Raw genomic sequence first — 17,427 nt, 5'->3', positions numbered from 1 at the left:
TTCTGAACCCGAGCCCTCTTCTCTGTTGAATTTTGTGTTATTAAAGCATCTTTATTAGGTCTTTTTTTACTATTCAGAGCTTACTGCTTTGTAAAAGGTGGAGCACAGAATGTGTAACCCCGATGAACAGGGCATTGTTTATCTTGCTCAGAGAGAAGATGCTTTTCCATGGCAGTTCTCTCACTCCCAGCATGTCTCTGTCTCAGTCTAGCCTGTGCACTGAGAGGAACAAAGGCGTGATTTTCAAAGGCCTGTGAGCATCAATGCCTTGCAAGTGTCTGTCGCACTGCTCATGTCTACAGTTCAATTTTAGACCTAACACTAAAACTTAAAAAGTAGGAGGCTGACTGTCTCTAAGTGCCCACTTGTGCACTCTTTACAGTCAGTGCTACAATCATCTGCCAATTCTTTTTTCCCATCATACACCTGCCAGCAATACTCTGCAAATTGATTTCTTTCAACCTTAATCTTGAATGAAAGTTGACTTATTTTAAAATGAAGAAGAATGGACCTTCAAATGTAGCACTGTAGTCTCACATGGTGGACACTTTTTTTAATCCTCAACTGCCACTGTTGTGGTGAGTGCATTTACATTATGTAGATGGCCTGGATGGAAATAAAATCACTTTGCTCTTACCAGTAAAGAGTGCTAACAAGTAATTCACAGCATCAAGCCAGGTGTGACTGGAACAAATCCTACCACAGAGAGCCATTAGGATGGCCCTGCGTATGCATGTTAACAAGATTTTTATTGATCCTCCTGCATCTATTGCTATTCCACACTGGCATTTGACTGCACGCTGAGTAAAAGGGCAATACACAATAAGGTCCATTTGATAGGGTTTAGCAGATTCAACAGAGTAGGCTGTCCGTCTTTTGAAATGTAATGCCTTTGCAGATGTTTCTGTGTCCTGTAGTTTGGCTCTTGCTTGAACATCCAATGCTCTTATATATTAAACTGAATATACACATATGTCATTTTGAACCTTATGTACAGCATAGCATGGTAATCTGTGTTCCTAAGCTCCTAAGCAGGGGCTCAAGAGCTGACTCTTATTTTGCTTGATCATGATTAGGCAAAAATCCCCACCCTCTGCCTCATGCACAGCATTATAATACAGTGTAATGAATAGCAAAATAACAGAAGCACATTGCATTATAATGGCTTCCATGGTAAAATTATGACTCAACAAAATGAATACTGGCTAGAGTTGCAACCCAGGTGCAATTACAAAGTAGCGAGAGCAAAGCTCCAATTCTAGCATATAAATTTAAGTCAAACTGAGGGTTGAGGCCTCCCATGTGAGACTGTAAAAGGTTTTACTCTCTCCCTTAATGCTTGACCTTCATCCTGCTCCTCCATCTTTCATCCTGTGCTCTCAAAGTCCCAGTGGATTCAGAGTAGAGCTTAGCCACTGGATCTCACAAAGCTGGTGTGTTTACCTGCAGGGAAGGCTACGTGGTATATATTATTATTATTATTCAATGACTCAGACTTCTATTCAGTGCTGCCAAGCTGTTGTTAAGTTTATTTTATCATTTTGATGATGTGTTTGTTAGCATGTTGGCATACTGCTTAATTCATACGTTTATATTGTTTGCCTTTTTTAAAAACATACAGAACAAACAGTGGTGGATGCTGATCTCTGTCTGTCTAATGAGCACATCTTTTGCTTTCTGCCCAGTAAACTGTGATAGCATCAGTTTTAGCTTGACTGAGTAGCCTTAACAGTGTTATGTAGGCAATATCTGCATTTGGAAAGCCTTACTGTGTTTGTGTAATGCCCAAAAGAGCATTAGAGTGAACAGGAGCTAAATCAGCATTGCAGCCTCAGAAGGAGCTGAGAGGGCAAAGACCTGCATGGGGTCTCTCTTCAGAGTGTTTGAAGGAAACATCGTGTTGACATTAACATTCTGAGGAGCAGAGGACAAGGAACTTACCCTGCTTCAGGCATAACACAGTGACTGAGTGAGCAGGTTTTTCATCTTTGGTGTTTGGCTTAGGTTAATGTTGATAGTTATGTCCTGCAGGTAGTCTAAGTTATGAGGATTTGGGATGGAATGAGTAACTTGAAAGCTTTTATTTTATGAGTTGGCACAAAATCACAAAACATGCAGTTATGTCCACATTTAGAATAAACTTGTACTATCTGTTCTTTAGGCTTGTATTACTTAGCATTTTTGAAAATTTACAAAAGAAATCCTCAGCAATATTTCACTTCCCTTGGGTATATTTTATCTTTCCCTGACACTGGTGTCAGTGAGCACATGCCTTGTCCTTTTCTTGTTTTTGTTAGAGGTCAGCAGCACAGAAAGTCTCAGGTGGGACGTCGCAGTGCTGAGATCACTGTCTGGTCCGTGCTGACTTAGTGGAGCATTTTCTGACAGAGGGCTGCACCGTCATGTCCCACGTTGACCTTCTCAGTCTGACCCAAACGTGAAGTATAACAAGATGGTCCTTAAATATGGAAATCAAAGCAGAGACATGTAGGAGCATGACATCTGAGAACCAGGCATAGTGCAGTTATAGGATGAGGATCTGATCTGTTTATATGTTTATATACTCCAGGAATCCCTTCCCCCAGTGCCCCTAAAATCTAGTTTAAGCCATGTGCATTAAGTCCAGATGGTAATGCCTATGTTTAAATACACTTACTTAATGCTAGTGTGAGGATTTCTAACATTTTCTTCCCAAAGATTTACCTGCTCACTGAAAAGTCATGTTTCTACACTAAATCCACAAGCGCACAGCATGTATTTAGATTCACTTTGTCATAAGCAACAGTTTTGTCTGAAATAATTTGAGGTCTTTCTTTTTAGGTTAAAGATGATTTGTGATAATCAGCTAGTCGTGATTAGGAACTAGTGATTAGGACGAGGGGTGGGGGGGTGGGGTGGTCTGGTGGTAAAAGACCATACATTTGTCTGTTATGGATGTTATTTTAAGACAGTCATAAGTCATGATCTGAAAAAAAGCCAAATTAGGATAGAATTGTTTGGCAATTCTGAAGGGCAAGATGCACATCAGGAGTAGGAATTACCTTCTTTTTGACTATTTTCAGAAATGAATCCATCTACAAATACTCCACTGTTGGAGAGCTGTGAAGGCCAAACAGGAGAGTCCACAGAGCCCAATTATGGGGTGACTCTTTTATCTCGCCCTCTCTCTCAGCTCATGAGCAGATGGACGTTCCATGCTCTGCTGCCTCTTCCATTGTTTCCTCTCTATAGAGATAAGTTGCGTTGCGCGTTACTTCCAAATTCCGCATTTTACTTTTTACTACATTTTACTTGCTCTTGTGTTTAGACCGCAGAGCGTGCACAGAAAACACATTGTTTCCATGCCAAGTGGGCGTCTCCCGAGTGTGACGCAAAGTCTATTCATCCTAATACTACAAAGCTCTCATTCAACCATTGACATTTTCACTGGCCTCAGTGTGCACTTTGGGTTGTACTCCTTTGCTACATGTTGTGTCACTTACAGGGACCTGACTAATGGATGGGGGAAAACAATGTCGCAATAGGCCTCTCTAGCCAGGCCAAAAGGGCTCAACATGACAAAAAACTGTGAAATTGAACATTTCCAAGTGTGCCCAGCTTAAATAAACAGCTGAAGTTCTGTGACATTCACCAGTATTTTAACTGTTATTGTTACAGGCTTGTGTATTGCCCAGCAGTGAGGTAGCTGAGCTTTTTTTCCCCCCCTCCCTGCTGATTATAAATGAATCCATCTCTGCCGAGAGGAGAGGAGATTCAATCAGCAGCGTTTGAAATATTTAATGTCTCGTATGTTCCGGGAAGCAGATAGGTGTATATATGTGTTGAGGGACTGATGTGTTTCCATGGCAACATATATGGTAGTCAGTGACACAGGCAGTGCATTGTGCATGTGTGCCATAGTGGATATATGCTACTGCGAGTGCTGTCTGTGGAATAATTACTGAGAAACTATAGTAGTATGGAGGGTTTACAGTCAGTGAGAGAGAGAGGAGAAAAAAGAAGAAAATTCTAAGGACTGAATATAAGCTGGGCATTAGATACAGCTTTTAAAGGTGTATATTAGACTTGATGAGGTCTCAAGTTTCACAGATAATAAAAATGTGATTTACGATCACTAATCAATGCCTTATAATGTTTAAGTCATTACGAGGAGATTTAAGATTCAAAACTGATATTGTATCAAATTTAAGCAAGCTTTAGCGGCCAGAACACTGATCTCAGCTCCTAAAGAATATATAGTTTCATTTTCATAAATATTGTTGCTCTATTTATCATTGATGTAAGCCACTATATCAACATTTCTTGTTGTTTTTTTTTTTCAACTACACAGGGAGTAAATCCCAGGACGGCAGCATCTCTGAGATGGAGGAGCTGCCTGTTCCTCAGAACATCAAGATCAGTAACATCACCTGTGACTCCTTCAAGATTTGCTGGGACATGGAGCCGCGCAGCAAGGAGCGCATCACACACTACTTCATTGACCTGAACAAAAAGGAGAATAAAAACTCAAACAAGTTCAAGCACAAGGTAACATTCGAATCAGTGCAGATAAACGCCTCACACTACAGAGAGGTGACTCAACAAGAGGTCTCTCACTGAAGGCTCACTGAGAGGAATTTGCTGCAGTTCATAAAAAGGAAGGAATGTGCAAAGAATAAGAGGTTTTTGTAATTATGCGGTTCAGTATGTGAGAAAATTGAAAAATCTCAGTGAGCCTTGAGAGCACAAACTGGGCAATGTGCTAGTATAAATCAAGGTAATCTTAAAGTATCCTTTACCAAATTATAAACTATATGAATAATTCTCTCAGTGATCATTTAAGCAAGTAAAAATATCCTTGAGATTAAAATCTCTTCTTCAGCTGATACGTGGATAAAAGGGCAGCAAAAGAATATTATTATGACAATAAATACAAACAACATAATCATATAACATTTTGGCAAGAAATGACATTACAGTATATTAAGTGTTTGAAAGTAATGTGCATTTATAAGTAATGGAAACCAGGTTTCTTATTCAAAGACTGGGTGTCTTTTTTTCAATATACATTCTCCACTTCAGGCCACTTGGCCATAACCATTCTGAAATATAAGTAATATAAACATCAGCTATATATGATCATCTTTGATGTTTGAATTCTGCAATGACTGATTTGAGGCTGAAAGATTAGATACACCATGCTTTACCTCAAGACAACCTTTCTTTTCATGCTTGAGGCAAAAAGACTAATTTCAAGGTGGTTTTGTTCAAAGACTTCACAGCGAGCTGTTGCTCCGAGCTCTAATAGGCTAACATCACTCACACAGCCCTCTCTGCCTGAGAGTAATTGCACCAGCAGCAGCAGCAGCTGCAGCAGCAGGAAAACGGCAGCTCCTGCAGTGGATAGGCAGTGATCTGGTTTGGTAATCTTACAGATTCCCGTTATGTCTCTCCATCCTTTTCTCCAGTAGTCACTTACAGGTTGCTGTATAGTAAAATATTTTCCCTTTCTGATAACCACTGCATCTCTCTAAGGCTCTATTTGTTTATTCCTTCAAGCATATGAGCATCCAGGCTGTGGCATATTCTTTCTCCCTCTCTGTATGTTTGTGTAGCCTGTCCTCTGTCTTCATGATGGAGAAAGAATGTGCAGCTCAGGCCCTGTCTGTTGTTGGCACCTGTTGCTTGACGTCCTCCCAGATCATATTCTTCATTAATGCTTACAGTCTATGAGGTGCCATCCTGATTGTTCATACTCTAAATCTACTTTGTTGCTCTATTCTGTACACACAACATCTATTGTGTGTCTGTCTGTCCTGGAAGAGGGATCTCTCCTCTGTTGCTTCTCCTGAGATTCCTTCCATTTTTTTCCCGTTAAAGGGTTTTTCTTTGCCCGATTCCAGGGGTCTAAGGACAGAGGGTGTCATATGCTGTACAGACTGTGAAGCCCCTGGAGGCAGATCATGATTTGTGGTTATTGGGCTAAATAAATAAAATTTGACTTGACTCTTTCTACTCTGTTATAGCAGGTGACCCCATACTAGTATTTTGATTTTGGTGTGCAGCAACAGTGTTGGTGGATTAATGGGCTGACACTGTTGCTAGGCAGGGGCTCCTGGTCCAATCAATGAGCTGCTAAGGTCCACTGAGACTTGGAGGGGGTGGTGAATAGTGTACAAAATAGTGTACAGTGTACATAAACAAAAGTACAAGTATAAACTACAGTCTGCCCCTTATATGAAATGTGTGTCTGCAAATCCCTATATGTGGCTGAAAGAAAGCCATAAATGGAGTATTTCTCTCTGATTCATTCCTTCCTGTCATCATTCACCTCCTTTTTCCTTCCCTCTTTTCCTCCTGCACTCCCTCCTTCCCCTCAGGATGTTCCTACCAAGCTGGTGGCGAAGGCAGTGCCCTTGCCCATGACGGTTCGGGGCCACTGGTTCCTGAGCCCACGCACCGAGTACACCGTGGCCGTCCAGACCGCATCAAAACAGACCGACGGGGACTACGCCGTCTCCGAGTGGAGCGAGATCATCGAGTTCTGCACTGCTGGTGAGTACGTACATTTTCAGCATGTGTGACATCACCCTTTGATTTTGGCAGCGACCACCTGAGCCAAAGGGGACAAAAGCGGAGGGTGTTAAGAGATAGGGACACAATGGAGCACAGGACGGAGCACAATGCAATATGAGGGTGAATATTAAAGGAGGCTAATTCATTCTGAGTGGAGGGAAAGATGGATGGAGAGATGGAGGAGGGGATGGTGAGGAAAGAGAAGGATTAAAGGAAGGAGGGGAGCTGTGCTGTATATCTTCTGGTGCAGAGGTCACCAAGTTCAACGTTGCAGGCTAGAGGCTTAGAGTGGGGGAGGGGAGGGGGTGGAGATGATGGTATGGAGACTAGAGGGCAGATCAGAGAAGGTGGGGAGGCTTGTTGTCTGTCTGAGACACACACATACACACACCCCACATAATCACAACGTCTCTCTCTACAACTTGGGACTTTTGTTGCATGTTGAGCTAAATGCTAATGTCAGCAGGCTAACATGCTCACAATGACAATACTAACATGCTAATGTTAAGCAGGTATAATATGCACCATATTAATTTTAGAGTGTTAGCATGCTAACATTTGCTTATTAGTGCTTAACACAAAGTACAGTTGAAGCTTATAGGAATTTCTTCAGTTTAACATAAACCAAAGAACTGAACAAATGATTATGATGGAGTTAGGAAGTGGTTAGCACTGTCGCTTCATAGCAAGAAGATTCAGGGTCCAAACCGGGGCAGTTCTCCCTGTTCTCCTCGTGCCTGTGTGGGTTCCCTCCGGGTACTCTGGCTCCCTCCCACAGTCCAAGGACATGCTGGTTAGGGTAATTTACTCTAGATTGCCCCTAGGTGTGAATGTGAGTGTGAATGGCTGTTTGTCTCAGCCCTTGTGATAGACTGGCGATATACCACTTGTCCACTGTCAGCTGGGACTGGCTCCAGCCACCAGCAAGAGGTGGAGTTTCTACCACCAGTGTGCACACAGGTGTAGTGCACACTGCCAGTGATTAGAATGTGACTCTGTATCTCACTGTTGAGCTCTCTGATGGTAGGATAGGACCAAAAGCTCCTATAAATACAGTGTTTTCAGTGATCTTTTTCTAACATTTTGGGCTCTCTGATGCTTCCAGCACATTAGTAGAGAACTGGATGGGCGAAGTCATCCCACAGATGTCACCAAAAGGTATTACAGTTCATCAGGATTGTCTCAATTGCATATTTATATCAGATTTCATGGCAATCCATCGAAAGGTTGTTGAGATATTTCTATCTAGACCAAAGTGGTTTACCAATAGATGTTGCCATCGCTGAAGCCATGACTAAAAGTGTTGTTGTGTGTGTGTGTGTGTGTGTGTGTGTGACGGAGTTGCAATAGAAACTGATTAAGGAGAATGCTCAAAAATGCTGCCAAGACCTTCTATAACCATTAAGAAAAGCAGACCGTGTGTTTTGACAGCCAGACTGCTAAATGACTTTTTCTTCAACACACACAGACTTGAAAGCTACTTGACATTAAAGTAATAATCTCCCAAAAATAAACAGAATGTCCTCTTTCATTTTCATTCAATTCAGCTTTATTGTTGCATGAGAGAGCAGGGAATTTCCTCTTTTACCCAAATCTGCCTTATTGGTGTGTTCAAATGCTTGTGGCAAAATTGGGATGGGGGGAAAATGCCTGCATCATTATGATTTTTGTAAATATGCTTTGGATAAACTCCACACCCGTTTGGCAGAGCTGCTTACATGGTGGTGAGTGAAAGCAGATTATATTCAGGCCTGACTGAAAATGTTTTTGGTCTAAATGCTGAGTCATTTCAACCTATGAATATGGAGAAGTTAGGGGAGGGACAAGTCTCAGGATCCTTGAGTGCACACAATTCACATTAGGCACATAGTCACCCATATTCTTTTATAATTAAAACATTTAATGTCTACTTATGACGTTTGTAAATTTCCGATCTTGCTGATGACAGCATATTCACTTTGACAATGATTTGTGTTGTGCCTTTTTGCAGATTATTCCACAGTGCATCTAAACCAGCTGCTGGAGAAGGCAGAGGTCATCGCCGGCCGGATGCTGCGTTTCTCTGTCTTCTACCGGAACCAGAATAAAGAGTATTTTGACCATTGCCAGGTAGGCAAGTGATGACCAGGTTGTTTTGGTTAATGTATTCCCGTCTGGAGAAAGCTGCTTGTAGCCAGGCAGAAATGCAGATTCAGCTGAAGAGTGCAGCTGCAACAAAGCATGTTGATTAGTTCCACCAATCCACACATGTGCATCAAACGACGCAGTAACCTCTGCCTGATAATAATATGAAGACTCATGGATTGGTTCTTCCAGTAACTTCCTCTGCATACATACTGTACATTGGAGTATGACAGAGAATACTGCCATTTTGTCTAAACGCCTTGTGTAACTCTGCCCAGACAATAGCAGACAGTTGTCAGGGGATGCGGAGGAAAGAAAAGAGAAAAGAAGAAAACAAAAAAAGATTGTGGCAACAAATGTTGCACACGTCTCTTCTGATGTTGGCGGAGAGTGTGACAGACAGAGGAGAGAAAGAATATCGCTGGAGTAACCTATTTTAGTTGTTTACTGAAATGCTGTGTAGTTACAATGTGTACTGCTTTTTGTCTGTGCTGGAGCCCGTGCATTTTCTCCTAACTTCCTGTCTAGTCCTCCTCCCGTAATGGCGTTGTCTCTACTCCCTGTGCCTTCCCTCCATCCTCTCGAGGAAAAGCTCGCCGCCTAACAAAGCGCACAGTTTCTGTACTAAAGCCACAGCTTGTGAGCACTCTTTTGTTGGGGCTTTACAGCATGACGTCATCTGGATAGTCTTCTCCCTTTCGCTGAGTTGCAGCTGCTACACTGTACTGAAAGCGCCTCTGTTAAACTGCACCATCATGTGGGGAGCAATGGTACTGACATTATCAATTGATGAGGCCTCTGACCTGGGGTGGGAGCTGAATAATTCCATAATGCCCACAACAAAGCATCAATTATGGATATAATGACAACCTCTGGAGTGATAGCAGTATAATTACAATTCATAATTGGAGCTTTGGAGCTCAGATTTACTCTGTGGGGGAAGATATGCAGCTGCCACAGAAGCATTCATTGCCTTGAATGTTCATCTCTTAATTTGCTGTCTGAAAGCTGCTTTTGTTTTCTGGCAGTTTGTCATAATGATAAAGAAAGATTTTGTTTTGAGTTAAGTAATTATCTCTCACAAGGTTTCTGTGAGACAAATCGGACTTGGCTAATATGATTACAGCTCCAGAAATAGTGAAACTGCATCGGTTTTCAGTTCATTGCTGTGTTGGGAGACTCGGGCTGCATCTTACACATTCAGACAGCTTCTTCCCATGTGTCACACTGTCTTAGACACAGTTTGTGATATTTTTGGCTGAGGGGAAGAATAAAAACTGCTGATTAAAACAATGTCCTCATGATTACTGATTGGATCTAAAGGGAAACCGATAACATGTTTCACAGCCCATTTTTGTTATCTTTTATCCAAACTCCAGGGAGGTGCAGGGGAACCGAATGCTGCCGTCAGTGAAGGACAACAGTGGCAGCCACGGCTCACCCATCAGTGGCAAGCTGGAAGGCATTTTCTTCAGCTGCAACACAGAGTTCAACACAGGCAAGCCTCCGCAGGACTCCCCTTACGGCCGCCACCGCTTTGAGATTCGGGCTGACGCACTCTTCAACCCCGACACCAACCTGTACTTTGGAGACTTCTACTGCATGTATACAGCCTACCATTATGTTATTCTGGTCCTGGCACCAAAGGGCTCCAGGGGCGACGAGTTCTGCAAGCAGCGGCTTCCGGCACTCGACATCAGCAACAACCGCTTCCTCACCTGCAAGCAGAACGAAGAGGGCGACGGCGGTCTGGTGTTTCATCACGCCCAGGATGTCATCCTGGAGGTGATCTACACGGAGCCTCTAGACCTGGCACTGGGCACGGTGGCTGAGATCAGCGGGCACCAGCTGATGAGCCTGTCCACAGTAAATGCCAAGAAGGACCCCAGCTGCAAGACCTGCAACATCAGCGTGGGACGCTAAGAAATGGCAGATTGTAGGAGAGGAAGGGAAGGACTAGAGGTGACTGACCTCTGTACACAGGAAGTCCACATGTACTGATGAAGCAGACCAACACATGCATGAAGCAGCAGATTTAGTAGGCTCCCAGCACACCAACATATCTCTGACACCGCTCTGTACTCTCAAGAGACCATCGTTCCCAAAGAAGAGTGGAGGAAAAATAGAAAGGTACACACACTCTGACACCTGCACCTCATCTTGAAAGGGTTACTCTAAACATTGATAACATACATTAAAACATACCTAAAGATATCCACATAAGCAACCGCCAAATGAGAAATCTAAACCTGGGGCACCAACAACACAGATTCATCCATCCATCCTCCAAGTCCACACTGGCGTATAGACCAAACCCTTTAACTGTACTAAAAAAATGGGCTGCTTCTATTCAATTTCCTGTTGTTTATTTTGATCTGCTGTTCCATATTTTGTTAATGACCTTTGCCTTGTTATTATTGATATACTGTTGATCGAGTTTCCACTGTCGGCGTGGACAAGCATTTTGTTGTTTCCAATTACTTTGATCGATCGTCTTTCTAGAAATGTTTTGTTCTCATTCCACAGTAGACAAAATCTGACTTCTTTTTACCTCTTACTAGTGGCACAGACTGGTACTACAATTTTCTAGGGCTGCAGCATCGATGGTCATCTTTCTTTATACCAAAGGTATTAAAAACCAGACATAAAACCGCTGTGGAATCTTAACAGTACTAATGCAACAACCTCTAAAATGCGTACTCGCAAAGTCTCTGATGACCAAGTATGAACTACTCATTAACATGTTAACCTTTAAAACAAACAAACAAAAAAAAAAAAAAAAAACAACAAAAAAAAAGGCATGATGCAGTTCTGTGCAGCATGAGTGTGAAAGCTGTCAGTACCTCTACCATAGCAACCTTTTCTGCAACAGTCGCTCTTATTTTATTGTAGTCAGTGGAAAGAGAAAGTAGAACCATAAACTGTGTTTAGCTGAATAAATGTGAAAAAATATTTATTTTTATCGATACATTCATATAGTATATATATATATATCTATATATAGAAAATTATATAAACCAGAAGTGCACAATGTCAAAAGCTCTGATCATTGTCAACAACGGCATTTAGGGGGAATTAACTTCATATAGGCAAAATGGGGGGAGAAAGACAGATTTGACAGCAGATGTAACTTGCACTACGTTCACCAACATTCACATATTTTCCAAGGTGAACAAGTAAATTGAATGGTCACAATTTAGATCAACTATCAAATTCTTAATGCATATCATAGCACAATGCAGGACTAAAAACTGACATGCACAAACACTACAGGATTGTCTCACTGATTGCATTTAAGCTTGTACCTTTTTTTTTTGCCAAGAAAGCACTTTTTAAAAATGCAGTTTTCACATTAACTCTGGACAAAACTGTCCAAAAATAGTGTTTTGGCAAGAAACAAAAAAAAGCCAAGTGCCATAATATACGTACAGTAATCTTAAAATTACTAATATGTAACTAACATCAAGTTGTTACAGCTTTTCATCTCTGACACAGATTAGTGCTACATAACATACACTTGCTACATCAGGTTTATAATAAGATGCGTCATGAATGACAAAGGATGTGTTTTTGGGACTTTAAAAAAAAAAAAAAACTGCAGTTGCCCAGCATTTCATTCAGATTGTCACCAATTTCCATCATTGTTTTCCTCATGTAAAGTGCATCAACATAATGAGCATGGCATGAAAAAAAGACCAGACCCACCGGCTTGCCAACCTGATTTTTCAGATATGATCCTGTTAAGTTGGATAAAAGTCCCACTGTGAGTTAACTCAACTGGTCTTGGTTGAGTCCTGTTGTTTACTGAGCAGGGCCTCCAGTAGACGGAGCTTTGCTTTGAGGTTCTTATACTGGCAGTACTCCTCCGCCATTGGTCCACGGTCCTCTTTCTGACAAGCCCTGTTAAAAATACACGGAGGAAAGAAGATGCAAAACAAAAGGCAAAACTTTTTTTGTAGTTTCCTAACAACCTGCAGCAGCTTCCATAACTGGTTGATAGTCCCTATGTTGCCTTACTCAGATAGCTTTGTACAGTGTGTATTGTAATCAAAAACTTACTGGATTTACTTTGGAGGACTAACATGTACATGTACAGTACAAAGGATGTGCACAGTTCAGAGCAAACGTCTTCTATCTCTTCGTCTCTTTCCTGAGCTCTCTGTGCTGTATTAACGTTACGTGAGTGTGCATTACACTGTCGTACCATTACGATGGGATTTCTTTTGTGGATGTTTTTTCTTTGTTTTTCACAAGGCATTGTTGAAAACCACATGTTCCAAGTTTATTAAAAGACAAAATAAAATTCAAAAATCAAGTAGTTTGGATGTGCTGTGTATGTCATTTGTTTTGTTTTTACCTGCCAGTCTGCCTGTAGAAATGGTCCTCAAACTCTCGGAGTGTTTGGTGAAGTCTCCGCTTCTCTAATCGAGCCGTCCTGAGGTGATCCAGTAATTCTTGTCTGTGAGAAGAAAGAATCAAACAATTTCTTAGATCTCTTAGACTATTAATCTGTGCACTTAAATGAACTGTAGCTGTGATGACAAATAGGTTTAGCAAAAGAAATGTTCTTCATGAACTTCAGCTAATCTTTTGATCCTTGTCTGCAAAAACAGATTTTCCTGATACACACATGTGCAAACCATACCTGGAAGCTTCATGTAATGTTGCCATGGTGATGATCTGTGGCTGGAGACCTTTCACCTCCTCCAGCGGGGACACTAGAGGTGTTTCAGTCATTTCTAGGGAAGGCAGATGCAATGACTCCTCTAAGGACACACACCTAGGAGGTTTCTGCCAAAGTGGCTGCTGCCTGGGGCTTTGCTGTTTGGGACGCCCTTCATCAGAGCCCTCCTCTTCTTCCTATGGACACACACACACACACACAAGGGATCACTTTTCTATCAAAGTAAACACTTTTAGACTTTGGCTGACACCACCTGACTTAATAGCCAATGTTAACTGCTGAGGAGAGGTATAAAAGGACTGCAGTCATTTTAGGCAATTCTTGTAGTGTGACTGAGCTTGCAACAAGGAGATCAATTTACCAGAAAACTACAGGTGCTTTGCTCCTGCAAGGTTTTAATGTCATGTGACTTGGTGACGGCAAAAGCCAGGCAAAATTTCTAACTAGCATGTATCAAGTCAACACCTAGCAAAAGCACGCTAAATGCCACCACTGGCTTCACACACAAACAAACTACTGACCTGGGTTCTGTCCAGTCATGAACAAACAATTTTTGAAATGTTGCTGTGTCCTGACATTTAGGGCCATTGTACATTGTAGAACTGAATATAGTTTGTCTTTACTTCTGCCTAGCCTATTGTGAGATAGTTGTGGCATGGAATGATTTCTATTTCAATTAATTAGCCACTTAGTCAAAAAAACAGCACAGCAAGATCTGAAAATGATGAGTGAAACCAACTCACTTTGATTGTTAGTTTCAGGATTATCTGTCCTGCAATCATTTACTTTGCTAAATTAAGCGTTTCACAATAATCTGATGTAGCTCTTATATCTAACCACTAGATGGCAATGTAGTGACACCTCTGCATTGGTCTCAGAAGCTAAAGTCAGTTTCATCCTCATGAGTGAGTGTCTAGGGATCTCCCTCTCTACAATGTAATCTCCTCTTATTCAAAATCCAGTATTCAGCATTGAAAGGCTACTCACAATGGTCGTAATGACTGTTGAGGCAGCAGAAAAATGCAGCAGCTGCTTGAGAAGACGATACCGATCATAAAAAGGTTTCATCAGAGTTCGCTCCTGCCTGGTACTCTGAGGACATAGAGATCGAAAGAGACACAAACAGAGACCACTTTGTTATTGGTGGTAATAAAGAAATAGGAAGAGAGAGAAAACAACAATGTCAGGACAGAGAGGAGATAACAAGACTACTCAAGTGGAGCCATAACGTAAAAAATAAAAGATTAACACAAGCTTGTCCAGGCTGGTCTTACCGGTCGGCCGTGTAGACTTTCAAAGTAGAGCAAACACTTCTGCATACTAGTCTTCTCCATAGTCATCTGGTAATGGGACATCTCCTGCACAGAGAAAGTTATAAATAGATGGTCAACAAATTTCATATATTATTGTAATGCTCTGTTTTGGTATAAAATGTAGCAAGTGAATAAGCATATGTGATTTTCTGTACTTCATTTATCCAGGGTGATAGATTGTCCCATGCCACCCAGATAATCTGACCACAAAAGGTATGTAACAAATCTGTGCATGTGATTAAGGCATTTCTGCAGTATCAACCTTAATGCTGTCAGGCAGGTCCAGCTCTCGCCGTTTTTTCCTTCAGTCTGTTGGTTATAATGTTGACTGTTTCCTCCACGTTTGGCCTGGCATTACTGTTGTTGTTAAGTTGCTGCAGTTCAGTTCCTGTTGGTGCTGCCTCCCTCTGGTCTGTATTGGTCCTGCATGTTTCAGCTGGTGGGTTGAAACCCACCTGCCCCCTCAGCCCGCCGCCTTCTGATTGCCTCAGCTTTAGCTCTGAGGGGAGGACAAGAGGAAAATACGGTGACATGAAAACAGGGACCATGGAAATCTAAAAATGTGGACTACATGTTGGTATTGATGTGGCTGATACTTATATTTCAGACTTTTACTCCATTACATTTCAGAGGCAAACATTGTATGTTTTACTCCACTATGTGTATTTGACTGCTATAGATCCTTCTCAGATCCTTTTCAGATTTTACATAAAATCCCTTTCGTAAGCATAAATACATTGTCAGTAGTTAAATCAGAAGTTCTCAACCTTTAGCAGTCCCACCAAACAGTGAATCCTGCTCTAAATCTCTCGTTTATTTTCACAAAAACAAAGATTTCAGAATATCCCAAAAAATGAATGCATATGTATTTATATGAACTTTGTTTTATCTTCTTCCCTACACCATGAATCATCTCACAAGTAAGTACATTTACCTGATAATACCTGTATTTATTTTTTTTTTTAAATGTGGGTATTAAATTAAATGATGGGAGTATTTTTTTATTGTTGTATCTGTACTTTTAAGATCAGAACATTTCTTCCACCACTGCAATCATCAATTCATGTCTTTGACTGTGTGTTTATGGTTATGAAACTGACCTTTAAGCTGCTTGCGACTCTTGATGAGCTCCTTCATCAGTCTGGCCACCTCTGGATGGGCAGTCTTGTCATTATGGGCCGGCTGGAAAACAATAACAACCACCTCTCATCATGAATAGAACAGGGGCTGTCTTTTGCATTTATAATCTTGCACAGGTCTTGGTACTTGGTCCCTTGTTCCAGGTCTAGGTGGTTACCAGGATTACCAAAATCAGCAGCCCTATCAACCAGGTTAGGGAGGATCCATTGTGTAATAAACTGTAATTTTTCCAGCATACCAGCAGAGGGAGTACTTCACTCTAGTGTAATGTTTGTGGTTAGCATCACCAGCATCAGTTTATAACTAAAACATCACTAACACACCCAGCCGGACAATCGCTCACAAAAACATGAAAAATAAAACTCTTCCATGGCTCTGAGAGCCCTGCTTATTTGTTCTGGAGGAGGCAACACTGACTCCAATCATGACTCAGGAGAATCCAGCTGTCCACGCAGCTCTGTTTTTCCTTCCTCACCTTATAGTGCTTCTCCTGTTCAAAACGCTCCTCAAAATGTCTGATCTCTTCCTCAGGGTGTGGATGTGTCTGTTGAGCATTGAGATGGACACAGAGCCCTCGTCTGGCTCTGTATGGATGCTGCAGCGAGCCCTGAACACAGAACAGTGCACAAGTCCACTCACATTCTTAACGTTCTGCATATTTCTGCCTTAGTATGACATAACATGCATCTAACTATGAGTAACTGATTGCCTAACATAACAGCTATTAAGAAATTTTCCAGTCTCTGCCACTGCAGTTGCCCTGTGATTATTTCCTGGATCAACCCTGCATCAAGAACAAAAAATTCTATATCTATCTGTGAGTCTATTCCAATATAAATTAAGAGAGGAAACTGTAGTCTTACATGCGTATGTGCTGTGAACATGGTGGAGAAGGGGCTGTGTCAGGGTCTGAGTTGTAGCGCAGGCTGTGGCTGAGGTTGGGGCAGCGCGGCGAGGGAACGGGGCAGTCGGTCGTCGTAAAACGAGAGAGTAGCGGGCTGGTGTTAGGGCCTGTTGGGCTCGACAGGATATCATCTCCTGAAATATCCTTAGAGAGAGCGGGAGCAGAGAGGACGGGATTGGACTCTGGTGAATGAGGAGAGGGTGTGTGCTGTAAGAAAAAGAGCGAGCGAGAGAGAGAGCAAGGATTTAATATTAACCAAAGTCTGTATTCATTTGGATTTTTTTCACAGTTTTGGGACAATATGAGAGTTGGGAGAGAAATGGTGAAGGGGGGAGGTAGGATAAAAATAAGAAAGGAAGGAAGGAGAATGAAAGAACAACAAATAGCTCTTTCTTAATCAAACTACTTTACTAGTCTGTTACAAATACAGTAAACAACACATCTGAATTGTGTTTATATTTAGCAGTTGTAATCACTATTAAAAAAAAAAAAAAAAATGTTTTCTTGCAGTGTTTACCCAGAACATAGACATGGAAATAAAGGACAGCAAGAGAAAAAAAATCTCCATCAGCTTCCTTATTATATGTACCAATTCATCGTGTCTCAGGCAGCTGTACAGTGATGCACCGCACCTCGGAGTACTGTTACTCAACTTATGAAGGAAAGACACACCCAGCTTTGGGAAATGATGAAGCTTGTAGCTCGCT

General features: G+C 41.6%; 2 protein-coding genes across 2 annotated transcripts; one reads left to right on the top strand and one right to left on the bottom strand.

Annotated features, from left to right (window-relative positions):
• The first annotated feature begins 4,331 nt into the window (after positions 1-4,331).
• LOC108897355 (phytanoyl-CoA hydroxylase-interacting protein-like) lies at positions 4,332-12,997 on the top strand. The gene is made up of 4 exons (XM_018696934.2): positions 4,332-4,527; positions 6,360-6,534; positions 8,546-8,672; positions 10,059-12,997. Exons 1-4 carry the CDS (start codon positions 4,363-4,365, stop codon positions 10,600-10,602), a joined length of 1,011 nt encoding a protein of 336 aa, XP_018552450.1. The 5' UTR covers positions 4,332-4,362; the 3' UTR covers positions 10,603-12,997.
• LOC108897354 (protein FAM13C-like) lies at positions 12,009-16,927 on the bottom strand (the record flags this gene model as incomplete). The annotated part of the gene is given in 11 exon segments (XM_018696933.2): positions 12,009-12,579; positions 13,037-13,138; positions 13,325-13,539; positions 14,351-14,455; positions 14,638-14,721; positions 14,939-14,974; positions 14,976-15,175; positions 15,777-15,858; positions 16,292-16,338; positions 16,341-16,423; positions 16,680-16,927. Coding segments are annotated over 11 exon segments (1,329 nt in total), but the record flags the coding sequence as incomplete, so codon positions are not given.
• Between the last annotated feature and the right edge of the window lie 500 nt (positions 16,928-17,427).

This window comes from Lates calcarifer, unplaced genomic scaffold, assembly GCF_001640805.2.
Source record: "Lates calcarifer isolate ASB-BC8 unplaced genomic scaffold, TLL_Latcal_v3 _unitig_4217_quiver_2770, whole genome shotgun sequence".
Lineage (NCBI taxonomy): Eukaryota > Metazoa > Chordata > Actinopteri > Centropomidae > Lates > Lates calcarifer.
Note: the sequence above shows the minus strand (reverse complement) of the source record. Positions and strands in the feature narration are given on the sequence as shown.

Bases quoted from the DNA above. Each gene is read 5' to 3' on its own strand.
- LOC108897355 (XM_018696934.2), top strand. From the start codon at position 4,363: ATGGAGGAGCTGCCTGTTCCTCAGAACATCAAGATCAGTAACATCACC. The intron at 4,528-6,359 runs GTAACATTCGAA...CCTTCCCCTCAG, and splicing joins CAAACAAGTTCAAGCACAAG to GATGTTCCTACCAAGCTGGT. The intron at 6,535-8,545 runs GTGAGTACGTAC...GCCTTTTTGCAG, and splicing joins CATCGAGTTCTGCACTGCTG to ATTATTCCACAGTGCATCTA.